Below are 27,966 nucleotides of genomic sequence, written 5' to 3' on the forward strand. Positions count from 1 at the left end.
ATGGTTCTAGTTAAAAAAGAATCCATAGTGGCAAGCATTTTAAGGTCTCAAAAATCGATACTATGTCGCCCACTAATTAGTTTGATATTTGAATTCAAAACATAATACAAACATTTTTATTTATTTTTATTTGTACATATGTAGATCTCAAAAGCAAAAAATATCAAAAGTCACAAAGTAAATTAAAACAAGTAAGGACGGGACTGTCTTTGGCTGTGCCGAAGGCTTCATACCTTTCATGAATGGGGCTGAACAATAATATCTTATCCCATTCGTAATCTCCAAATAATGCGCTGTATAAGATAAGAAATATATAGTGAACAGATGTACATACCTAAAGGATTTTTAAGATAAGTATAAAATAAAAAATGGCAAAAAACCCCCTTATTTGAACCATCGGTTGTATGGGATATATATTATATATAGCTCCGATCGAAATGATTTTTACAGGAAATCTTCTATGATATATTAGAATATATATCACCAAGTTTCACGTTTTTATATTGGAAACTAAGGGAGAAATGGCCAAAAATCTTTCTATCTGATCGATCGGTTGTATGGGATATATATTATATATAGCTCCGATCGAAATGATTTTGTCATGAAATCTTCTATGATATATTAGAATAAATATCACCAAGTTTGACGTTTTTATATTGGAAATTAAGGGAGAAATTGCCAAAAATTTTTCTATCTGAACGATCGGTTGTATGGGATATATACTATATATAGCTATGATCAAAGTGATTTTTCCAGAAAATCTTCTATGATATATTAGAATATATATCACCGAGTTTCACGTTTATACTTTCTAAAATGCGGCAGGAATAACCAAAATCGTCTTATCTGAACGATCGGTTGTATGGGAGATATATGTTATAGTGGTCCTACCGGATCCGACAAATGTCTAATATAATACAAAAATACATCGTTGTGCCAAATTTCATTGAGATATCTCAAAATTTGAGGGACTAGTTTGCGTTCAAACAGACAGGCGGACAGACGGGCATGGCTATATCAACTCAGTTCGTCGCCCTTATCAATTCGGTATATTTAATGGTGAGTCTATCTTCTATATATGTATATATATTCTCAACGTTACAAACATCGGACCAAAGTTAATATACCATTTCATGTTCATGAAAGGTATACAAATTTAATAATAATATTTTTTTTTTTCAAGAGGAAATATTCATTTATCTAAACGAGCTATAACACAAACTTGTCGCGTCATTGGCTGCAATGCAATTATGGTTGTTGTTGCCGGCTGACCGGAGACCCAAATGAGCGCCACAGGCATCATCAATTTATACTTTGTGTTCTATATAACTTTAGTGTTTGTATGTAAATGCATGCAGTCAACCATTCATTCATAAATATTATGAGTTTAACAAATCGTATAGTAAATATGAATTAAAAAATATTGTCTTACAGTAAAGAGTGTGCCGGAAATACTGGCCAGCATGAGACAAAAGTTACTGAGCAAATTTTTTGTTACTCGATTCAAATGAATATTATGGATAAGACATTAAAAAGCGGCTAAATACAGAAACGGGCATACAATTGGGTATCGCATTTGGTGTTTAGTTCAAGTGCACTCTCCCCCATTCGCTCTTACTTTATCTTTGAAGCTGGGAGATGAAACGCTGGTTCACGTTCTCTGCAACTGCTTCGCTCTGGGATAGCGGAGACTCTCCCATCTAGGTGGCGTTACTCTTAATCCCCTCGTGACATGGAGTAAAAATAGGACAGGTGCTTAAATACAGAAATAGGCGGTAAAGTCAAGCACAATAGATCTAAATAAAGCTCGCAGTGCATCAAGCCCTAATAATATTAATAACACATTGTGTCCCTGTAATTTTTCTCCTTTTTCTTATCCATTCTTGCTACCATTTATAATTTGGAAGCTGAGTATGTAATGTTCGGTTACACCCCAACTTAGCCTTCCTTACTTATTTTTAAATTATGTATATTTGAGAATTTCTATTGCCCGATAATATTCCTGTTGTTGTTGTTGTTGTTGTAGCAATGCTCGCCCCACCTAATAGCCGCGACCGATCACAAATTGTCATCAATATCCTCTAACGGGAGTCCAAGGAAACTTGCAGTTTCAACAGGGGTGGACCATAAGGAAAGGGGTGTTAGAGGCGTTGGTTCCACATTACAATTAAAGAGATGGTTGGTGTCATGTGGGGACATATTGCAAGCGGGGCATACATTTTGTATGTCGGGGTTGATTCTGGATAGGTAAGAGTTTAACCTGTTACAGTATCCAGAACGAAGTTGAGCAAGAGTGACACGCGTTTCCCTGGGGAGTATGCGTTCCGCTTCCGCGAGTTTTGGATAATTTTCTTTAAGTACTGAATTCACCGGGCAATTCCCGGCATAAAGGTCCGACGCCTGTTTATGGAGTTCACCTAGGACCTGCTTGTGTTTTTTCACTTCATACGGCTGGGTTCTCAGGTGCCGTATTTCCTCAAAATGCTTACGGAGATGACTCCTTAAGCCCCTAGGCGGTGCTGGTTCATCAATCAGATGTCTGTTGGGATGCCCAGGTTTCTGGGTATTCAACAGGAACTGTTTGGTCAGCATCTCATTTCTCTCCCTGATGGGGAGTATTCTCGCCTCATTATGCAGATGGTGTTCTGGCGACATAAGAAGACAGCCCGTGGCGATTCTGAGAGCAGTATTTTGGCAGGCCTGTAGTTTCTTCCAGTGGGTAATTTTTAGGCTTGGCGACCATATGGGTGCCGCGTAGTATGTAATCGGCTGGCTAATTGCTTTGTATGTAGTCATGAGCGTTTCTTTATCTTTTCCCCAGGTACTGCCAGCGAGGAATTTGAGGATTTTGTTACGGCTCTGAATTCTAGGAACAATTGCGGCTGCGTGCTCACCAAAATGTAGATCCTGATCAAACGTCACTCCCAAGATTTTGGGGTGTAGGACAGTCGGTAGCGTAGTGCCATTGACGTGGATGTTCAAAATGGTCGACATTTGGGACGTCCATGTTGTAAATAAGGTCGCGGAAGATTTAGTCGGTGATAATGCCAGGTTTCGCGAGGCGAAAAAACTGGAGAGATCAGGGAGGTAGCCGTTTATTTTATTGCATAGCGCATCGATCTTTGGGCCTGGGCCTGTGGCCATTATTGTGCAGTCATCGGCGTAGGAAACGATTGTGACTCCTTCCGGTGGTGAAGGTAGCTTAGATATGTAGAAATTAAACAAAAGTGGGTATAGGACACCACCCTGTGGCACCCCTTGTTTAATTCTCCTTGGTTTTGATGTTTCGTTTATAAATTGCACCGATGCCTGCCGACCACCCAGATAATTCGCGGTCCACCTTTTAAGACATGGGGGAAGGGTAGACCCTTCCAGGTCTTGCAGTAACGAGCCATGGTTGACCGTATCAAAATCTTTTGATAGGTCTAGCGCTACGAGTACTGTTCTATGGTGGGGGTATTGATTTAAACCGCAATTTATCTGGGTGCTAATGGCATTTAGCGCAGTGGTAGTGCTATGGAGTTTTCTGAAGCCATGCTGATGAGGGGCTAGCTGCAAATTTGCTTGGAAATAAGGGAGCAAAATGGCTTCAAGCGTCTTTGCCACTGGCGATAGGAGAGATATCGGACGATACGACTCACCTATGTTAGCTGGTTTCCCAGGCTTTAGTAGCGGGACCACCTTGGCCATTTTCCATTTATCGGGTATGACAAAGGTGGAAAGAGACAGGTTGAAGACATGCGCTAAATATTTGAAACCCTCTTTCCCTAGGCTTTTAAGCATCGGCATGGCTATGCCGTCTGGGCCCACTGCTTAAGATGGTTTAGCACGACCAATGGCGTCCTCAACCTCTTTAGCGGTGATGGTGATTGGTGACGCGCTGAATTTGTGTTTATGTGCGTGTCTTATTGGCTCTCCGTCTATCTTTGTCGACCGTAGGATGCATTATATATTGTCGGCAGAAAGCGCTCGCGCATTTTTTCGCATCCGACAGCACTTTGTCGCCAAAAGCGATGGAAACTTTGTCTTTGTGCTTAGTCTGATTCGATAGGGACTTTACGGTGGACCAAAGTTTACCCACACCGGTAGAGAGGTTACAACCTCTCCCATTTCGCCCGCTTGTGTTCATCCACAAGCAATCTGATGCGTTGGTTTATATCCCTTATTTGGGGGTCGCCTGGATCAAGCTGTCTTATAAGGTCACGTTCTCTCGCTAAGTTTGCGGCCTTCGCCGGGAAGTGGACCGGATTTCGGGAATTCTCCCGGCGGGAATGAAACGTGCCGAGGCGGATTAAATGACCTTACGGAAGGCACGCTCCCCTTGGCGGGCATCAGTCGGGATAGGGAGGGCAGCAAAGCGGTTGTCTGTAAAGGATTTATATTCTTCCCACTTTCCTTTTTTGAAGTTTATGAAAGTGCGTTTTTCAGTGACGATGAAGTCGGCGGTACGCTCGAGCGAAATAAGTATGGGCAGGTGGTCGGATGCCAATGTTACCATCGGCTGCCAGTTGACGCAGTTTACGAGTTCTGCGCTCACGATTGAGATATCTGGCGAGCTGTGACAGCTTCCTACCATACGTGTGGGGGCGTCTCCGTTTATTGTGCAGAACGTCGTTTCTTCTATTTGATCCGCCAACATCTCACCCCTACTGTCCGCCCGCAAGTTTTAATGCCATAGATCATGATGGGCATTTAAATCGCCTAAGATAATGCGATTGTTGCCAGTGAGTAAGGCCCTGATATTAGGGCGGTATCCACTGGGGCAACAGGTGGAAGGAGGGATGTAGATGTTGATGATTTCTAGGTTTGCATCGCCTGACCGGACAGATAGGCCTTGACGTTCTAAGACATTGTCCCTGCGGTCGATGCCAGGATCAAATATATAATACTGCACAGAGTGGTGTATGATAAACGCGAGGCCGCCTCCATTTCCGCTCTCGCGGTCCTTCCTGTGGACATTATACCCAGAGCAGGTCTGCAATGCAGATCTTGCTGTGAGTTTAGTCTCTTGAATCGCAGCAATGCGGATGTTGTGCCGCTTCATGAAATCGACTATCTCCGTAATCTTCCCAGTTAGTCCATTACAGTTTAACTGCAGAATTCTGAAGTGCATAAGGGGAGACGCCGCCACTCTGGGGGTAAGTGACGGGTGACTACGGCTGGGTTGTGGAAGGCCAGGACGCAATTGCTGTTGTGGCCCTGGGACTGGGCGTCTTTGGGCAAGCATTGGGGTACCCGGATGATTTGGGGTTGCGACCTGGCAACATGGCGCGATGAAAGCCGTCGGGGGGTTGCCGTCGCGGAGACCAGAACATTTAGGAAAGTGGCACCACCCAAGGCAGGAGCTGCATTGGGCGGATGTCGCAAACCTATATATTCTGTGCTGGCAGACGGTGCAAAAGGAGGTAGGGACTAAGTATGTTTCCCTGACCTGCACGATTGCTGCAGGAAAAGAGGGGGGGGGGGGGAGAAGACGGGGCAGGGGCTGATGCTCAGCATTGCTACCAACTCTACTATGAAGGTAGTAGTTATGAGTGGTATCAGCTGTCTGAGTTGTTGGCGCCGTGGGGCGCGAGCAGCAGCGGGTACTTGTTGTGGCTTGCTGAGCAGCGGGGCTGCTGGAAGGTAGTGGGTGGCGCTTAAGCGTAGACTACGGGACGCCCTTGGGCGTGAACAGCAAGGAGCCACAAAAGATTTATAAAAGTTACGTGGACGTCGGGTTTTGGGATCAAGCCCAGAACAACCTGTCCGATGCAACCATCCCTTGCACGAGACACACTGAACAGAGTATGACCGTTCTTTTCCGGCAGATGCAGCAAAACCATTTCTCAGGACCGGAGTCAGGAGACGGACCCGGATTGGATTCGATGCCTTCCCGGAGTAAGAGAGTATGGAGCAGTCCTGCTGCAAGGAGCTGCTGGGAGGATGACAATTTGTGGGAGGGACGAAACAAATTAAATGGGGTCACACTGAAATGACAGTCCTTGGTCGGGAAAAATCCCGAGTCGCTCCGGTACATAGAACCGACTGCCTTGGGAAGCGCGATAATATTCCTCTCTGCGATGTATGTACTCTCTCATTAAACAGAGGCATTTATTTGTTCAATTGCAGCTTCTGTCCTCAAACTCCTTCTATTTTTATTTATCTCAATTTGCTTCCTCTTCCTTCTTTCGCACCTTTTCCATTTTTGTCTTTATTTCCTGTCCCACAACTTTCCTTTCCGTCATTCTCTCTGGAAGAGGCCGGTCCCTGATCCACTTCTCGCAATGAAAAGTTTCTCAAATATTAACTTGGCCAAAGAGGTACCAATGCACACAACTTCAAGCAAATCGCAACATAAATTAGGTTTATAAAAGTTTATAACGTAATAAGCTAGTCAAGGAAATACTTGTGTACCAAATTTTAAGGAAATCGCAATTTGTTAGTGTAAATTTGTTTTTTATACCGAAGTGCTCGTAAATCATATGAAAGTGCCTTTGCTTTGAAATTACATATGAAAATCAAAAACTTCAACATGAAGTTTATTTATATGTGAGGGCATAGGGGATGGCTTAAAATCTTTTGTTTTTAAACGGTCTTATTTAGGTTGACTTGACAGGCTGCACGGCCGGCCAGCCAGCGCGAATTTTGTAATTAAAATTTAAGTAACTACCCGATAAGCTACAAGCTTTAAACTTGGAATATAGTTCAGAACCCGATGACAATGCAATAATAAGAAAAAAAATCGCCGCTAGGTGGCGCAAGGATCGAGATATTCACAAAAATCGTAGTTGTGGTCCGATTTGGCTCATATTTGGAAATCATATTTGACATACACAAATAGAAACCGCTTTAGTAAAAAAAAATCACGCTAGGTGTCGCAAAAATTGAGATATTCAAAAAATTCGTATTTGTCTGTCCGATTTGGCTCTTTGAACAAATATTATATACAGTCCGGTAGAAGTGACATCAAAATACTTTGGAGCACATAAATTAAAATTTTGCAAGTGAAATTTCAGTATAATAAAATAAATAAAAAAAAAAATTTAAGTTAAACGGTTTTATTGAAAGCAGTACTTACATTAAGTAGTAATAATACTAAAAGATAGAAAATAATAACGTAGGTCCTAGGTGCTAGTCATCACACTCCTCATCAATCTAGGGACAATTAAGTAAAAGCGTTGGGCGCGTGAAATTTTTGAAAATGTGAGGCGTAGCATAACCTGATTCAGTTGGTCTTACTTATGACTATCAATAGAAATTTGACGCGTCCAACGCTTTTATTTAATTGTCTGATCAACGCCCTAGATTGATGAGGAGTGTGATGACTAGTACCTAGGACCTACCTAATTATTTTTTATCTTTTAGTATTATTACTACTTAATGTAAGTATTGTTTTCAATAAAACCGTTTAACTTAAAAATTTTTTTTTTAAATTATTTTATTTTATATTTGAAGTGTAAATTTGTATCTATGTATGCCTATGATTAGGGGCAAAACAAAAGCAAAAGTGCTATAAGTGTATGGGAGTTGAGCAGCTCTGCTATTGATAGTTGAAAATTTTTGAAGTTAAGGCCGCATAGCTTGCAGATAGCATTCCACACATAAATCATAAAAATATTTTCACCCATAATTACAATAAATTTGCCCTCACACAAAGCATTCGTCGGTTGCATATCCGATTTAATTTATGAGTTTCGTCCGGCAGACAGTTTTATAGATAAATGATAAGAAATTACCTGTTTTGAATTCATTACGATTCACTTTTTCTTTAGTTTGTAAAATTTCGAAAGTCAGAGAAATGAAAACTAAAACCTCTATACACTTGACCGGACTTCCACAGCGACACCATAACTCTACACATAGCCATAGCGTTTCAATAATTTCCCAACAAATATGGTAGGCCTTTTGTATGCTTAAAGTTAGTCAACTGACATCTATTGTTCACTCTTTGAATCAGCGTCTTTATTTGTTGTTGGTGATTTGTAGACGAATTTTGTTGTTTTGCATTTATAAACGCCCAATTAACTACGGAAATTTGCGCATCGCTTGATAGTCTTTTATTATTTAATTATTTAATTATTTATACATTTTTCGCCATTAAGCTAGACAGTTAAATTTTTTTTTAAATTTAAATAGCAGATTTTCTTATTTTGCTTAATTTTATTTTTGATTGAGATATTTTGTGCCATCAACCAAAAATGAGGAAAATTATTATTTTTCTATTATTTGGGCCTCGTAGCGGGCGTACGTCGTCGATTACAACATGATTAAATTAGCTTCGTGTTCTTCGAATCTCCTGATCGAGAGTCTTGTATCTTTTTGTCCTGAAATCTGATCCTAAAGGTGACCATATTTCGAGTCGTAGGAAAGTCGATTAACCTCAACCCGTCGAGGATGTCATATCTTGGAGGCTGAACCATATTGACTATAGGACCAAAGGCCCCTCCTTGCCTATTCTGACGTTAAAATCGCTAAGCATAATTTTCATGTCATGGTGGGGACATTCATAACGGGTAGCGCGAAAAACGTTGTAAACGCCAATCAAAAATGTTCAAGAATCCAATTAATAAACGTTTACTATGCAACAAAACATAGTTTATATTTATATGAATTTAGCGGGGGTTGCCCTTATTGCTTTAAATGTATGAAAACATTTATTTGAAGCAATTTTTAATTTATAATTTATTTAATAATTTGGGAAAATTTTAAACAACATGATATCAGGACAGGCAAGGCGACAGCTGTTTCGAAAAACACAAGTTTCTTTGAAACACCCACAACAACAAGCATATCTTTAACACATGATTACCTACAAAGTGTGTACTGTGCAAAAGAATAAAATATGCAAGGAAGGTAATTGGGATAAAGTTTACAACAACTAAGGCAGACGTGGCTGAATGCGTTTGTAACACTTCAACCATCGCAGGAGTGCGGGTTCAAATTCCACTCCCGGGAGAAAAGGCTTTGAAGAGATTTACAAGGTATAATGGAAATAGCTGTCGCCTTGTCCGTCCTGATGTCACATTGTTTAAATTTTTTCCAAATTATGTAATAAAACATAGTTTTTTTTGTATCAGTGTATCCGCAAACTATGGAAATAGCTGTCGCCTTGTCCGTCCTGATGTCACATTGTTTAAATTTTTTCCAAATTATGTAATAAAACATAGTTTTTTTTGTATCAGTGTATCCGCAAACTATCACTTATGGGGAAAATATGACATTGGAAGAGATGATATTTTTTGTAATGAAAGAGAGTAGATTGACGATAATATGCAAACAGTTTGGAAGATGGAAAAAATTGGTGATTACAACGTTTTTCGCACCTACCATACATTTATATTTTCATGCATATGTATTACATATGTCATAAAAGAAGTCGTTGTCCACGTCGACGGCATCATCTGTTGCCAGGTGTAAGCGCAGATAAATTGTATGTACATTTGATCACTGCTCAAGCTCTGTTGAACGCCCCCAAAAATATTCCACAAATTGGATTAGAAAAAATTGTATACTATATGCAAAGTGTGTATAAAACTAGCAGCAAGAAAAAGGCAAAACTTAGAGATAAATGTAATGTAGAAAATCTTCTGCTTCATATAAATCGCATCAAGACGCTCATTCACAGCCGTATATGACAGTACAAGGCTGCGAAGTCTCTCTTCCATCATGAACCATATGTTTTGCGCTTATCTTGTTACGGGCACTGTGGAAGGAGTTGCAAGGCCCAATTACCAGCCGAGCATAGATATATTCTTTTAAAGGGGACCAGACATGGCCTTAAATCATAGTCCCTAAAACGTCCCTAAAATGCTTGCCAAGGTCGTCATATATAAAAGATGCCCGTTTGCGCACCTCTTGGTGAGCATCTCCCAAAAACTCCAGCATGCCCTTAAGACGACTAATTTTTGTTTGCCCCTCTCAGTTGGTTCCCTCAATCATTAAGTACGCTACATTTTATAATGAAAAAGACATTTTATAACCAAGACCATTGGTGCACTCCACCCGAAAGTGCTGACATTTAAAATTGTAATTGGAATTAAAGAGTGCATGGTCAAATCACACAGAAGTACGAACTAAGTAGAATGATGCTAAATTTATGAATGACTAACTAATTGATTTTGTTGTTAGTTGATTGATTGATTGAAGGATTTTTGTTTTTTTTTGTTAGTTGGTTAATTTTACCTAAATGTATTTGATATTTAGCCGCATCACGGATTTGCTGTTGTTGGGCTCTGTGCATTGGACCTACAATGGGAAAAATAAGTAAATAAGAGAAGAAAATGTTTGGTTAAAGCATCCGACAGATTAATATGTTAAAATTCTTGATTGTTAGTAAAACAAAAAAAAAACTAAAACTACATTACTGGTAATGAAGAAAGATGCAGTGAGAAGTGCTGGTGATGGCAACGCGCGCTTATCTAATTATTTTACAAATATTTACAACTTTTGGTGTTAATGAAGAAGCTCGGCAGGTATTGATGTGGCCTATAGAAATTAAGATGTCATGTATATTATCTTGGTTGAACTATTACATAAATATTAATTATGGAACACGAAGCAATGGAATAGCGTTATATAAGATGTGATGAAGATAAATGCCAAGTTGTGATGTGGCGTTAATTGACGAGTGAGTGTTGATCAGTAGAATAAATTGGAAGGAGAATGCAATGCAGAATGAAAAATTCATCATTTGAAGAATCTTTGATTTCTGTGATATTGGCGATCAAAGGCAAGTGAAAATAGTGAAATATAAAAGATAATATAGATATGCATATACTAAGTATTTATTGCATCATAGTTACATACATACGTACTACAATTGACATTATATTGTTGAAATTATATTAAATATAAAATTACGTGCCCATTTTTTGTTATGGGTTAGAAACTGAACGACGTGATTCATTTTCTTGAAATTTTCAACACAAATAACCTTAAATGAGGAGATGGTTCCGAAATAGTCTGAAAGTTTCGGACACCCAAATGATCCCTAAATAATCCTTAATCAATTATGATAATTTAGAAACCATATAGTTTCTGATCTTATAGTCCGGAATATTTTTGTAAAATAGATCCGACGCGATCAGAAGAAAATGATTTCGAAATAAATCACTCCAAAATGAGCCCGACCCGATCGGAAATGATCCGAAAATAGTTTCAAAATAGCCCTGAAATGATACCGAAAACAATTCTAAAATCTTTCCAAAATTTTCCCGAAATGCTGCGTAATTGCCCATAAAATAACCACGAAAAGATGCCGAAATAATACGGAAATAGTTTCTGAACTTAAAAAAGTTAAGAAATAGTCCCGAAGACTGGTGTAAAATAGATCCGCAATGATCAGAATATACCCCCGAAATGATTTCGAAATAATCCACTCCAAAATGATCCCGAGCCGGTCTGAAATGGTCCGAAAATAGTTCTAAAATAATTCGAAATAGCCCATAAAACATCTCGAAATAGCCCTGAAATGATCCCGAAATGGCACGGAGATAGTAACGAAATAATATGGAAAAGTTATCTAGAAATAGTCACGAATGCAGACTATGTATTTTTGTAAAATAGAACTGAAATAGAAACCCCCAATATGATTTCTTAATGATCCCAGAACTACACGAAAATGATCCCGAAACGGTTCCGAAAGTAGTTCTGAAATGGTCCGAAAATAGCTGATAAAATAACTCGAGATGGCCCTGAAATTATCCCGAAATGATACCGAGATAGTCTCTAAATAATACGGACAAACCCTTGCATAGTAACAAAACGAAATGAAAAAGATGACATCGACAAATAAGCGATTATATTCCGATCGACACTCGCAATAAGGGGGGATAGTTTTGAGCTGCTTTAGAAACAGTTACAAATATTTTTGTAAAACACCTTGGAAACGATCATGAAAATAATCCTCAAAAGATCGACAAATAGTGCAGAAGAAGTCCGCACTCATTCCGAAACTATCCTTAAATAGACCGGAAAGGATTAAGACAGCAGCGAATTTTTCCCACAGAGAAATCCAGCATAATCTCATAATATCCAGTATTCTTAAATTGCTTAGACCTCCATTTCTATGACCCAAATACCAAATATTGTTGGACTAGCTCAAATATACTCAAAGTTATACCGATGAAAAAAAATGTTCTCTGGGTAGTGTCGAACATTCAAACCTTGTTGGTTAAATGACCCTTTCCTAGATGGTAGCGTATACACTTCGATGCAGTAGTGTTAACTCTCGCGAATCATCCATTTTAAACTAAGCCCTCGGTCATGAAAATAGGTTTTAGGTTAGGTTGAACTTACTAAATATGCAAACAGTGTCACCAGAAGCATGCTCGAAGCAACAAAGTAACAGTTAGGACACATTTTGATTAGTAGAGTGGAGGTCAGTTGTTACGAGATTATTCGCCTAGATCACGTGAACGTAATTCACGAATGTAACATTTCCTATCGTAAAACCGCTGCCTTTTATTATCAGAGAGGGCATTTATATGATTTTATAAAATTTACGCAGTTCACTATTTCAGCGTTAACAAATTCTTATTTCTAATCTGAGTTCTGTTTTTTTGAACAAAGTAACTAAACAAATTGAAGCCTAATGTACACGCATATGCGTTTTAAAATATACAGCAGCGAACAGAAAAATAGCAATGGCATTTTTTTTTTCAAATTTCTTCAATTAAATTTTTAGGAAAACAATATAATGCATTCTGTAACAGAAGCTATGCAAACCGAAGTCGAGTTTCTCTGATTTTTTTTTGAGTATGCAGTTTTGTAGCCTAATGAGTTTAAGTCTAACGAATTGCAAGTTAGAAGGGCAAAAAGAAGGGCGTTTTGGTTTTCAATAATTTTAAAAAAGTTTCTTCAAAAAAAAAAAAATTGTTAAAAATCATTGCGAATTTTGAGGGACCTCTAGCCTGAGATTTGTGCTTTGTTAGACTTAAATTGATTGGGCTTCAAAATTACATACTAAAAGCTTCAGAAAGTTTCAAATACAAATTTTTTCGAGTCTTCGAATTTTCTCAAAACCATTTTGAAAATTGGTTGCATGGTTTAAGTTACAAACGTCACAGAATTTTTTTCTTAAAATACCGAAAATGTAAAAGAGGAATTTTATTGACGAAATTTAATAATAATTGCCACTGCTATTTTCTGGTCGCTGCTGTATTTATATATACATACTATATGTCTGTTCATATAGTAAAATGTGCCGAGAAAAGTTAGGAAACTCTCTTTAACATAAACACTAACGTTGAAATATGTTAGGTAAGAAAGGGTGACCCATTGAGTAGATATCTAATGGTATTCCGAATGTCTGTTTATGTTAAATTTAGTATTAGCAAGTAAGAGTGTCTAAGTTCGGGTGTAACCGAACATTATATACTCAGCGTAAGTTTACATTGTAAAGTTCATTACAGATAAATTACTCTTTCGAATTTTGTTACGAGGGATAAATTTTTTTTTTTTTTTGAGGCAGAAATGTTGTGCAATGCTTGATCGGAATAGAGGTGGGCACCGCCTATTAAAAAAAAATTTCTCCGAATTTCCTAGTGCAATAAAACTTAGTAAGTTAAATACCATTGATACAAAACTATTTTTCGCTAAGATATAGCTTATTATTCTAGTCTACAACCCATTTAAAAAAAGTGTTTTTGAAATGTGGGGGTCCGTAACCAATCCATTTTTTCTAGAAATATTTCTTACTATAAGGAAAATATGTGTATCCAGCCATAGTCCTTAACCGATTTCGTTATTTTTTCTTCGAAGCATTCTTTATAGTAAAGGCAACGTCTCTGTTGAATTTTGTTATGGTAGGTTTAACAGTTTTTGATTTATGATTAATAATATTTGTATTATTTAATCGGGGATTGCCCGTATTGCCGTACCAACAAGCATAGCTTTAACACATAATTGCATACGAAGTATGCAATGTGTAAAAGATTAAAATATGCGAAAGAAGGCAATTGGGAAAAACTTTACAACAACTAAGGCATGACGTAGCTGAATGCATTTGTAACCATTTCAACTATCGTAGGAGTGCGGGTTCGACTCCCACTCCCGGGAGAAAAGGCTTTGAAGAGATTTACAAGGTATACTCGAAACAGCTGTCGTCTTGTCCGTCCTGATGTCACGTTGTTTAAATTTTTCCCAAATTATAAAAATTAATAATATTTGTAAAATTGATTTTATAACAAGTCAAATTTTCATCAAGAGTCTCAATCCACACACCAAATTTCAACATTCTAGGTGTATTAAAATAAAAAAAATAAATGTAAGGCGCGATAACCTCCGAAGAGATCTAAGGCCGAGCTTCTCTTCCAATTTGCGTCGTGCGACCCCGCTTAGAAAAATTTTCTTCTAATTGAAAAACCTTATTTCTAAAATTTTGATGTTGCTTTGCCCGGGGTGTGAACCCAGGGCATACGGTGTGGTAGGCGGAGCACGCTACCATCACACCACGGTGGCCGCCTAGGTGTTTTATTTACTAAATAATCATGTCTTTTGTGTTTTCCAAAATGTTATATATGTAAAAAGCGGGCGTGGTTATCATCCGATTTGGTTCATTTTAAATAGCGATGGGAGATGAGTGCCAAATCGATATACATACCAAATTTCAATAAGATATCTGAGTATCTATTCAAGTTGCCGTGTGTACAGACAGGCGGAGGGACGGATGGACGGACATGGCTAAATGAATTCCTTTTTTCATCCTGAGCATTTTGATTTATAGAAGTCTATATTTATCTCGATTCGTTTATGCAAAGCACGCTGAGTATAAAAACAAAAAAGTTCAGTGTACTACACAAAATAGCACTTTGTCATGAACTCTAAACTTTAAAGGAAATATAAAAAAAATCAACTTTGTAATTGCTTCCACCTACGGCTAAAGCCAAGAAAACTTTAGTACAAAACTCATCACGTGATGGTAAAATAACCTGATTATTATTTACGCATACATAGATATACCGACAAACAACATTCCGCAGAATCTCATGCCAAATATGGCCAAAGTTTAATGTGGCACAACCTTTATATGAATTGTACTTATGAAACGTTGAATTCCCTTATATTAGAACTAGTTTATGTGCGATTAGACGTTTTTTGTTTTAACTTTTGGCTACTAAGTTTCGAGATCTAAAGCGCTTCTTAAAAGCAAGTAAGCAAAAAAGCAGTAAAAATGTAGATTACACTGCGTCTGAAGCATTTTGGCGCAACGCCGAATAAAAAGATATTACAAAATTATGTAAGACTTAGTTTAGATATGTAAACCAAAAAATAGCTACGTGTAAATCTGTTTGTTCAGCTATGCATTTAAATCAAGGACGGCCAGCAGAGTGAATGAAAATGGTTTTATCGTTTTCTTTGAATGCTCCGAAGATCCTGTGTTCAACTCCCGGGCAAAGCAACATAAAAATTTAAATTGATTTGGCAAGCACTTCGAATGTATTTCTTCCTGGAAAAGCTCATCTGCTTTACAGATGCCACGGAGTCGGCCAATTTCGATTTCGAATATTCATCGATTCCTCGGTTCGAAGTTAAGGAGTAAATGGTGTACAATGCCAATTTTTTGGTTGACTGTTCACCATTCACCGATTCACTTGCTTGGACATCGCTACTGAGTCTTTTATCATCGCTTTACCATTCATTGAATTCCCCGTTATGTCGATGTCAGCTCATCATTCAATGAACCAAAGTTTGCTACCCACTCACCGATCAACAGTCCCACCGGCCCCTTGTATACCTAAAACAATCCACAAGCTTATTCGTCAACTGATGCACAGTTCAATCTTTTTAACGGCCGCATTCATACCACAAACTACCCACTTTCCATCTGGTGGCTGAATAAAATTGTCAAAATGATATGAACGGCAGACAAATTTTTCAGAGTATCGGTTAATTTATTATTTTTACGTTATACGTGAAAGGTCACACATAAACTTTATCACCTTTTCTTGCAACACAGAAACTTACTACGGCCTTAAAAATTTCACTTATTTACCACTTAGGGTTAGGTTACCTACAACCTAACCTATTTACCACTTACTACAATCATTAAATGAAGCATTTAAGCATTTAAGCGGCGAGAAAGGATGTGAAAAGAAATTTAGTTCCAGGCGAAGGATGTAAATGTACAAAAATACTAAACCAGGCCATAGTTTTTGAATACAGATAAAGGTTAAGGAGATAGTGATGCCAGAAGCCAAAAAGTCTGTCTGTCATTTCACTCAGTTTATACAAGTTTCACCCTTAGGCTATAAACTGGCTTTGTTGTGCTTACGTTGGATTGTACATAGTACCTGCAAGCTGCCACATGCCACATGTGCGCATCAAGTTAACGATAAAGGCTTACAGAGATAGTGCTTTACAACAACAAGAGGTTACATGTCTACATGTGATGTAAAGTATAAGGAGAACTCGGAGCCGAATACTTTAAAGAGGCAAAGGTTTCGATCAGCCGGAAATCGGATCTAGTTGCACAGAAACCCCGGCAAGAACGCCAGAACAACCGAGTCCAAATGAACGAAGAAGCTTTTAAACACCACAATCGCCTCCAAAAGTCGCGAAAATTGGGTATAAAGCAAGCCGAAAGACCCGACGACCCCCCAGCGGGTTAGGGGGTTAGAATATACCCGCGGTAGGTATGCCTGTCGTAAGAGGCGACTAAAATACCGGATTCATGGGGTTTGTGTAGCGCAGCCCTTTCAGGTTGCCAGCGCAATACATAGCTTCTCCAAACCCATTTGTCAACCTTACCTATCCGTGGCGAATCCTGTTCCATTAACAACCGAGGCTCTGGCGACCCCGAACTCCTCATGGATCTAGGGGGTGGGAGGGCGGTATGGCCTAGAAGGTCGCACGTGGTCATAACAAATCGTTCCCGAGATGGTCGGGCTTGGTACCGGAACGTACCGGATCTGCATCCGCCAAAGGGCCATCAACTCGATAACACTCCCCAAGGCCTTCGAGGAGTGTCCTTATCGCTACAACAACAACAACAAAGACCCGACGATCTTCCTAACTGGTTAAAAGGCTTCGAGGAGTCCGCAAATGTCTCTTTTACATCCTTGGGGGTTGTTTTTGCGGTTACATCAACAAACACCCGCATGGCGATCGACAGTTTTCGAAACGAACAACATTGCAAAGGATCTTGAATGACCAGTGGAGTGGGGGCGGGCGCCTTTTCAACGTTTCTGGCTACGTCCATATTGGTGCGACTTCCGGACTCAGAAAGATTTTGGCTATTCGGAATACATGTAAAGCACTAGTGCATATAAATACTACAGGGTAGTAACAAGTTATCTTCTCCGATGGGTGAAGTGCTTCGGGACCCATAAATGGTTTCATCTCACATCACTGACATTGCGAGGTTAACAAAAGTTGGAAACGCTTACAATGCTCTACAGTTTTTAAGGCCATGTGGCCAGTTAAAAAGGAGAAACAATCTTTAGCCATTCTTGAGATGTATAGAGGGGAACTGACGGAGCACTGGGTAGGTAGAGTCCAGTAGGCAGGGATGGCATTGCAACATAATAGATAAAATTTTCCAGGGGTGGAGGAAACAGTAGCATATCGACTGCCTAGCTCACTGTAGAAGCAGAATTAATTTTCGAGAGCGACCCGTTTCTCGTTTTCTCTTGCGTACCGGCTTCCTGTCCCGGTCATTTCCTTTACCCCCTTGCCGACTCTTCCTTTTCGATTCCTCTTCCGCTCCACTTTCTCTTGCGTACCGGCTTCCTTCCCCGCTCATTTCCTTTACCCCCTTGCCCACTCTTCATTTTCGATTCCTCTTCCACTCCTGCATCCTTTTTGATACCCCTTTCCTGTCGCCTTGTTCTCGCTCTCCGTCGTCCCCTCTTTTCCTTTCGTTTTCTGTTACGCACTCTAATTCCGTCTACCATCCCTTGCCTCTTTTTGACCTACTAGTCTTCCATTCCTTTTCGTCTCACCCATCTTTCCACTCTTCTCTCATTGCCATAAAAATTCACTCCCATTCTCTGCGCCCTTTCCTCTTTTGTTTACCCTATTATTTTTTGTTGCCGTGTCTTTTTCCTTGTCCTCTTCACCTACTCTTTCACCCACTACCTCATTTTGCCTATCCCCCCTTCTACTCATGTCCCCCTTTCATATAGTAGTAGTAGTACATATATTTTTTTTCCAAAAAATCAGATACAGAGTATAACTTATGCTTTTGCGTACATCAAAACACTTAAATAAATAAATTAAAGTAGCTACTAGCGACAATAACAGAGTATGTTGTGTGTCGCACCACGTGTTAAATAAAATACTATCGAGTTACAAAAATTTATTTAATAATAAAAAAAAAAAATATAATAAATGTAAGGCGCGATAACCTCCGAAGAGATCTAAGGCCGAGCTTCTCTTCCAATTTGCGTCGTGCTCCTCTTGCTTTTCCCTACAAATTGGCCGGACGGGACCTACATGTTTTATGCCGACACCGAACGGCATCTGCAAGGCAGATGAGTTTTCACTGAGAGCTTTTCATGGCAGAAATACACCCGGAGCGCTTGCCAAACACTGCCGAGGGGCGACCCCGCTTAGAAAAATTTTCTTCTAATTGAAAAACCTTATTTCTAAAATTTTGATGTTGCTTTGCCCGGGGTGTGAACCCAGGGCATACGGTGTGGTAGGCGGAGCACGCTACTATCTCTAAGTCTCTAATTTTAAAGCTTTCCGCGAGAAACTTGCCCAGAGCCTCGAAGTTAAATCCATTTAAACTGGCAACCACCCTGGCCATATCTAAAGTTTTTTCACCAAAGTAATGGGAACGAATGTTGTTATATATCGGGCATGTTCCAATAAAGTGAAAAACGTCTTCTGGCTACTGCAAGTTACATACTGTGCAAAGTGGAGACGATTTGTTTTTATAGATTCTTGCGTTTAGATTCAACAAACCTCCACGTGCCCGTAGAATCAGACTGGCTGCATATGCACTGTAATCATCAGTGGAATACATACTCTCTAACGGCACAAGGACCGGGTAAAGGTCGTTGGTAGTAGACTTCCGAGCCCTTTCGAGGAACCTATTTGTATTATACTCAGCTAAGCGTTGTAAGAGCAAGGAAGTAAAGGACTGTATATTAGCTGATGGCAATTGCGCAATGAAAGGTAGATTGACGGTGTTAGCAACTTCTTTCCAAGTTTTTATCCAAGAAATCCCCAGGTTGGAAGTCTCCTCTGCTAGAATACGCGGACGTTTGTCATTTGATAGGCGATATAGAGCATGTGCAGGCGACGTGTAAGTAAATATAGGGGCTGCAAGCTTGTTTCCAGGTACAACATCTAGTTTGGCGTATTAGAGGGAAGGAAGAAGAGTTTCTTTACGAAAAATCTGAAAAGTTTCTCAACTTGTTCGAATTCGTTAACCCCCATACCTGCGCGCCGTAAAACATAATGAACCTGGAAGCAGCCTCGAAGATTTTTATTTTCTGCGACAAACAGATCCGAGGGTTATTAATATAGCTCAGCCACGTTGCGTTAATAGCGTTTTTAGCATCACCTAGCTTTGAGTCCAAATGTTTATTAAAAGATAGTTGACAAGTGAGAAGTGCACCTAAGCATTTGTATTCGTTAACTATTTCAATAACTTCGGTACCGTAGATCCATTTCCATGAGCCGGGGGCTCTACCACCTTTCCTAAATACCATGATTTTTGATTTCTTAAAGTTGACAGTTAGTGCCCATTGACTACAATAGTTGTAAAGGGAGTTTATCATTTCCTGTAGCTGTTCAGGTGATTCCGCAAGCAAGACCAGATCATCTGCGTACATAAGCACCTTCACATTAATGTTCTTAACCCTGACACCCCGCACAAATAGTCATTTAGGTCATTTAAGTACAAAGAGAATAGAACGGGGCTTAAGAGGCAGCCTTGGCCGACACCGTGATTAAAAAGGAAAGGCTCTGACAGTATGCCATCAAACAGAACTTTGCAAGACGTATTAGCGTAGAATAATCCTAAAATTTCAATCATATGATTTGAAAGACCATAGGAGGTTAGTTTATAAAACAGCATGTTGCGGGGAATCGTATCAAAAGCATACGAGAAATCTACAAAAAAGGCAAAAGTTCTTATATTACATGAAAAATTGGGCAATGCTTGAAGCCACAAAAATATTGTCTATCGTCGAATAGCCTCTGCGAAAACCAGACTGAGACTCACTTAAAACATTGTTACAATCGATCCAAGCATTTATGCGATCAAGTAAAAACCCAGAAAAGATTTTATAAATAGTGTCTAGCAAAGACAGACCTCTGTAATTTGTAGTGGCGTTAGGGTCACCTTTCTTAAAGAGGGCAATCAAGATGGAGGAACTAAAAGAGGAATCTGCTTTCCCAAATAAATAAAATTTAGAAGCACCAACAGTTCATTGGGGAAGCATTTGGGAGCAAACTTGTAAAATTCATAACATACGCCATCCTGCCCAGGGGCTTTTTTGCATTTGGTACCATCAATAACCAACTGGAGTTCCCTGCAATCAAAAGGAACATCAAGAAAGGTGTCAGAAAGCTGGGGCATTGCCCAGTGCACGCACGAATAAATATTATTACGGTATAGGAGTTCTTTGAAATGAAGATAGAAGTCACTGATCTTAAGGTTACAACTTACTTTACAACGGACCTTTTTAAGTGAGTTTGCTAGCCGCCACCAGTCACTTGAATTCCTAACGCTATTAAGCTGTTCAATTTCCTCTTTCATATATAGAATCACTTTATTAACTATATGATATAGAGCTTTAACACGGTTTCTAAGATGGACATGACACCACAGTTTCCAATTCTGTCCAAATAGTGACCTTTCGCAATATTCGGAACATCACCTCACTAACTCCCAAACAACAACAGATATTGTATACTGAAGATTTGGCATGAAAGGCAAATGTGGAGAAACTTTCTAGTGTATGGATATGACATGGCAAGCTATGCCGTGTTATGTAACAACTCCCCTTCTTCTCATTAATGTGCTGGCATTTGCAGAGTAGGTATCAATTAAATCTTTGAGAAGGAGGAACAGCAATTGATGACACGCTTGTACAACGAGTTTTACTACATAAAATTTCGATCATAAAAATAAGGAAGTTTATAGCTTTTGTAAGCAATAAAATCAATGACATTGAGGTAGGCAACTCATTTCACATAGAGAGGCAACATTGGGGATGTATACAGTTGGGTGTAATAAAAGCAAAATTTATCTCTCTTGAGGAATAGTTATGTATTTTGCCAATGAGTGTGTGAGTAAGGCTGCAAAGGGCTATTGCACGCATCATAAAAGCTATTTAGATGGATCTAGTGATGCCACGTTACTTCATTTATAGTTACACCAAATTGGATAAAATATTACTGGCTACCTTATGGACTATAATTGAAATATATTTAGAAACCCCTGTTCTAAAATATTTAATAGCTATGTGGATATTCTTTGGATAAGTACTTCGCTCGTGCAACACGAAACTTACGAAATTCCGTCAACAACAGAAAAAAAATTCTAGCCGCTTCCATTCAGTCGTTAGAAATTGTCAAATTTCAACAGTTATCTCATCGTATGTGCAGGACTCATAAACAGCGTTGACTGGCGCCCGATGCATACACTAGCATCTGACCCCCAACTCACACCTCATACCTAGATCCACCAGCAGATTTCATAACCTCCCAACTCTGAATTTTCATTAACTTTAAAAAGCGAATTGGAATGGTTTCGGAAATATTGATATTCGACTCGGCGAAACTGAGTCTCGCAGGATCATCTCCAACAGAAACTGCAGCCTTAACTTTAAAAAACGAATTGGATTGGCTTCGAAAATATTAGAATCCGACTCGGAGAACATGAGTCTTGTAGGATCATCTCCAACAGAAACACTAGCCTTACTGAGAGAACATAATCTTATGCGACGACTAAATTAAGAAGACCTCCAAATAAGGACATCAGTGAGCCCAATGGGAGGAGCAGCACAAGAACTGCTACATTTCTGCTGGTGCTGGATAGCTCTTTTCAACTCTGAATGATTTTTTTTATATATTAGAAGAAATCAATCGCTTTTGGCAATACAATTTTTTGAAATCCGAAAAAAACGTGGGACCTCTCTGAGGGCAAGAATTGATACATACTTCGGCTGAAAGTGTAAGACCGCGAGCCATAAGACGGGCACACAAAACATAAAAACAACATTGTGCTCATTACTATCAGGATCAAAGAGATCCACGAAGCCATCCATCCCCAGCGGGTTAGGGGGTCAGAATATACCCGCGGTAGGTATGCCTGTCGTAAGAGGAGACTAAAATACCAGATTCAAGGGGCTGTGTAGCGCAACCCTTCAGGTTGCCAGTGCAATATTTAGCTTCTCCAAACCTCACCTATCCGCGGCGAATCCTGTTTCACTAACAGACGAGGCTCTGACGAGCCCATGCTCCTTATGGAACTTTGGGGGTGGGGAGGGAGGGATGGCCTGAAGGTTTAATGTGGTCATATAAATTGTTCCCGAGATGGTCGGGCTAGCACCTTAATGGTGCTGTGTTACCGGAGCGTACCGGATCTGTGCCCGGCAAAGGACCATCACATCGATAACACTCCCCAAAGCGTTCGGGGAGTAACCGTATCGCTACAATAACAATAACAACAACGAATCCATCCAAAAGGACGTTGTAAAAAAATGGCGATGGCACAGAGACGTTCAGAGAACGATAAATCTTCTTTTAACATTTACATAGACTTATCCTTTCGCCTTTCCCCCTGAGTTAAAGAGGTGGGCTACCAATTAGTTAAATGGTAGACGGACGTTTGTACAACTTAGAGCCCACTCCCTTCTCCCTAGAAGGAATCACCAAGATTCAGGGGGTTGTTAAGCGCAATAAGAAGCTTTAAAGCTTCTCAGATCCAGATGTCCACCTCACCTACTGGATGCCAGTTCTGTTACAAATATGAATTTATCATACAAATATTTACCAGGCGAGGCGCGTATTTATCGTAAACACAACAACAACAATGGAAGGAGTCACTATAATTTCATAAACTTAACGTCAACAGAACTTATCGGAACACACCCATGGAAACAGAGGAAGATGGCGGAGACCGCTCCGTTTAAAGTGCACCCAGGGCACCCTTGGTCTTTCCAGTATGTACGCCTCGCACGATTTTGCATTGTCACCGAACAAAGCCGCAGTTGCACGCAGTTTACCTCGCGTTTGACACGCCAATTGGACATGCACTTTCATGGCATGAATTCTACCGACTGTCTTATATCCTATACTCCTAGGTGTGATGACGAAATTACCTCCAAAGTACAGTGTCGCAACGTAATATTCAAGTCGCTAAAGCAATTGGCGTGCCGATCTTGTGCTGCTCGTCACCAATTCAGGCTCCCGATCTACACAAAACAAATAAAAGTTGCATACATGCCAAAGCCTCCTACTTTGACGTCTGAACACCATCTACATAGCCAGACGAAATTTATCTTCTTTATAGAGCCTTATGACATAAAGAACAAGCATTTATACTGAATTGTGCCCAATCGGGGCATCCCCATAGACAACTGATGATATCCGGCAGCACATAACTCAGTTGTTATTTAGATTCCGATGGATTTCTTTAAAGACTAACAACCGGTGCACTCAGTTATTAAAACGCGAGAGAAGATAGCGAAACGCGCGTCATCGAGCTCAGCTTCGGTCTGGACATTGTCTCAGTTTAAACTCTTGTCCATTCTTTTTTACTCTTGGCACACGTCCGCGTCAATTTCTAAATTGAAAGCCAAGCCGCAATTAAGGTTGTCGTCTCTCATAGCACAACATTTAAATGTGTGTTAGAAAATAGCAATCCCTAGAAAGAATTGGGATAGGGAGTAATTTACATCTATATTGAGTCCCTGGGCATATGGAAATATATGGCTAAACAGGGCCCGTCGCTCGAAGCTTGTAACGTAGGCGTTTCAATCAGATAATGCGATATTAACACAAAGCCAGAGCTGCACATAATCGACTAAACAGGAAAGGCGTAGAACCAAGCGCAGGGCTGCAAAGTGAATATGACACTGTGGGCTCATGATGATTATTCTGACTGGAATCTGCATTCTGGCGTCACATGCTTTCAAAATAGGCCTTGACAGTGTGGCAGATGTGGGACGTGCGGGTTGGTTTCGCTCGCAAGGCTAAGACTCCAATTATTAGGAGTGGCACAACTATCAGATCTAGAAGCAGCAAGTAGCTTAGGTCCTAGAAAGCTTCTAGTATTTGCCAATAGGACGAAGTTAGTTTATAACATAGATCCAGGTTTCTGATAGGGTTTTGCAGTTTGGTCGTTGAGCAAACTTCTGCTGGGGTCAATCAGTCTCACTGGCCAGCCAGTTCAACCTAACCTGACCCACCTTATAAAGTTCATATTTTATGAAGTTTTTGCCCAATTAGAGCCCTGTGTATATCCAGAATCCTTAAATATATTTTTGTACACCTTTTATTTATTTATTAGTCTTAGTGCGACATGAAGGACGAGAATGTCAAGGAACATATGTGGGCGCCATGAAGTGAAAGCGTAACAATTACGTAGTAAATTTGCATCTTAAAAGCAAAGCAATCAATTTCGAATGAGATTTGCGCATGAAAGAGTACGGAAATTGAAAGATAAGTGACAAGGATACCACTTATCAGAAAAAAGGAAAGACAACGAGGAGTAAGTGTAAACCAGGGTGACTACGACGCTACCGGATGAAAGCTGCAACTATCAATTAAGTATACATTGCTAGTTAACAAGAGAGAATAGCTGTTGTCAAGGATCCTGTCTGATTATCCTTGAAAATTATAACGGATACGGAAAATGAAAGATGATGTAGAGGAAGAGTCTGAAAAGTCATATTGACAAATAAGCTAATATGAGGTAAGTATCATAAAAATAAATTTGTAGATGACTAACGCTGACTTTGTTGCTTTGTATTGACGTCACTGACATGTGTGTATATAGTTGCATAAAACTTCATATGCACGTGCTACATGCAACATTATTTCTATAAAGCAAACACAAGACTTCGATTTTTATGCGACTAAGTCCAATTCGTGAGAATAACTTGTCTAGCTTAAGGACTTTGGTTATATTGCACTTGTGATGTGTGCATGTGACTTGCTTACGAAAGGCCATGAACAGGACGACTACGTATGCAAGTGAACACGTATGCTTGTTGTTGTAGCGTGTGCAATTGCATTCCTGTTGCACAATGTGCAGATCCAAAGTATTTGCAAGAGGGTGCTGGCAAATGTTCGCTTTAACCAAAAATACCAAATCGTCGGCAGCAGCTATACAATATTTATTAGACAAGAGAATAGAAATTTAGAGGAGGTTCGTTCGCGGAACAGTGGAGATTTGCGCCTTCTTGGACAAAGTAGGAGCCTTCGACTCTAAAACTCACAACAGTGTTAGCCGTGCGCTGGAGAAAAAGAAAGTTCAGTGATCTATTACCAAATTGAAGCCCATGGAAGACATAGTAGTGGGTATCGTAGAAGAATTCTGGGGATGTAGCCCATATATATCCCCAAATAGATGCGAATTATGATTCTGGCCAATTATAGAATATGGAGCAGTCACCTGCACATCTAGAGGGGCTTGCTTTACCCATAGCAGTCGAGCAGACATCCAAAGGTAGGTATCTTATTCAGTGCCAGATCACAAATTTAAAAAAGAGCTAGGGCACAAACCACGATCTCCAAAGTAGTTTATACCGAAACCACACATCTATGGTACATCGACGCCTCGGTCAGAGACGGAACAAATAAGTCACTAACATGAGACAATACTCGAGTATCTTTCAACCGAAAGTATTATCCATATGCTTAATGAAACTGCTACTTTAGTTAGTCACAGACATTCAATAGCTTAGTAGATCGCAACACCATGCTTTTAGGTTGAGTCCTAGACCACAAACAAACTAGAAGGCAACGAGCGCGCAGATAGAAACTGAACCATACTGGCAATAGACCCATTTCTTTTTTTCCAACTTCTCTTCGTCCGTTTGCACTTACTAACCCTCCCCCCGACCTTCTCTCACTACCTCTCCCACCACCCTATGCTGTCGAGTGGAACTTAGAGGGGAAAGAAATAGATATACTAGTGGATTAGCGAAATCGCGGAACTGTGGGAAATATTCCACAGGATGCGAAGGCCAGCAACCGCCACGCGTGACAGGCCTGAGTATATTGAAAAGTTTGTAGCTATCAGTAAAGCGAAGAAAACCCTCGGTAATGTCATCAAGCAAATCAAGCTTACGTGCTAGAAAATACTCTGCGATAAAGTGGATGGAGACCTCTGGGGATACACATAAAACAGCAAGGAAAAAAGCCAACTCGCCAAACCAGGCGATTGGACAATTATGGGCTGTAGTAGGTTAAAACATTCCATTGAGCAAAGCCCCTAGGACTGGCGCAATACTCGCGTGAGCAATCAACCCAGCTGCAAATCACTACCTATAACTTTTCTCCACACTAAAGGGGAAGACTTCGGTGACGATATGCTTAAGACTTCAGACTTGTAGAAATCCTGAGAGACTGAGTGAGAGATCGTTGTCTAACGTGCGAAACCTCTCGCGATTAAAGCAAGATGATGATATCAGGCTTCGATACTAGGCCCCAATCTATGGAATGTTACATACTTGAAGATTGTAGTCTTGGACATGACAGAAAGACCTTTCTCGTCACTGTCACAGATGATGTGGCTGCTTTCAGAAGCTGTCATGGTCGTTTCGGAAACCAGCAGCAATACTGCAGAAAGGTGTACAAGGGAATTCATTCCACGGAGAAGTAACCCTTACCATGCCCAATTTCAAAACTGGCACAGCTGCTTCCGTAAATCTTTCCACAGAGTATGTAGGCTAAGAACAAACTTGGAACATTATTCTCACCAAACAAAAAGATGGTTGCCTAGCTTACTAACACCCATATAGCTCACTTAGCGCGCTTTCATACTCGATGTGATGTTAAGGCGGTCCCAGGAACAGAAATCTGCGTGGACCCTGAAAGATTAGGCCAGAGGTTAGTACATAAAGTATTTCCTCCTTCCACGAAAAAAAAAAACAGATTTTGCTGGTCAATTAGGCCAGCCTTTGTTGGTCCCCCCTATGTTGCAAGTACATTGCGTGTGGAGAGTACCTACTTCTTATCGAATGGGGCTACGGTAGTTACTTACTTCGTCGTCATTATTTGCGTAAAAGCTTTTGCTCCCTTATTATTATTTGATTCCAAATATACATATATTTTTATACCTTTTATGAACATGAAATGGTATATTAACTTTGGTCCGATGTTTGTAACGTTGAGAAATATAGAAGATAGACTCACCATTAAGTATACCGAATTGATCAGGGCGACGAACTGAGTTGATATAGCCATGTCCGTCCGTCTGTCTGTTTGAACGCAAACTAGTCCCTCAAATTTTGAGATATCTCAATGAAATTTGGAACAAGGATGTATTTTTGTATTATATTAGACATTTGTCGGATCCGGTAGGATCGGACCACTATAACATATATCTCCCATACAACCGATCGTTCAGATAAGACGATTTTGGTCATTCCTGCTGCAATTTAGAAAGTATAAACGTGAAACTCGGTGATATTTATTCTAATATATCATAGAAGATTTCATGAAAAAATCATTTCGATCGGAGCTATATATAATATATATCTCATACAACCGATCGTTCAGATAGAAAGATTTTTAGCCATTTCTCCCTTAATTTCTAATATGAAAACGTTAAACTTGGTGATATTTATTCTAATATATTATAGAAGATTTCCTAAAAAAATCACTTTGATCGGAGCTATATGTATATAGTATATACCTATCCCATACAACCGATCGTTCAGATAGAAAGATTTTTGGCCATTTCTCCCTTAGTTTCCAATATAAAAACGTGAAACTCGGTGATATTTATTCTAATATATCATAGAAGATTTCCTGTAAAAATCATTTCCATCGGAGCTATATATAATATATATC

The 27,966-nt window shown here is 39.7% G+C and overlaps 1 protein-coding gene across 11 annotated transcripts in view; it reads right to left on the reverse strand.

The window, feature by feature from the left end:
* Abl (tyrosine-protein kinase Abl) overlaps positions 1-27,966 on the reverse strand; it is a 307,213-nt gene that overhangs the window by 31,878 nt on the left and 247,369 nt on the right. For 8 of the 11 annotated variants that reach the window (XM_067757028.1, XM_067757022.1, XM_067757021.1 and 5 more), the window contains one exon: positions 10,165-10,227. The exons of the other annotated variants lie outside the window; for them this stretch is intronic. In XM_067757028.1, the coding sequence (XP_067613129.1) occupies positions 10,165-10,222 (58 nt within the window). In that variant the 5' untranslated portion in view covers positions 10,223-10,227. The remainder of the gene's footprint in view (positions 1-10,164; positions 10,228-27,966) is intronic. 11 annotated transcript variants of the gene reach the window in all.

This window comes from Eurosta solidaginis, chromosome 5, assembly GCF_040869045.1.
Source record: "Eurosta solidaginis isolate ZX-2024a chromosome 5, ASM4086904v1, whole genome shotgun sequence".
In the NCBI taxonomy this organism is placed as follows: Eukaryota; Metazoa; Arthropoda; class Insecta; order Diptera; family Tephritidae; genus Eurosta; species Eurosta solidaginis.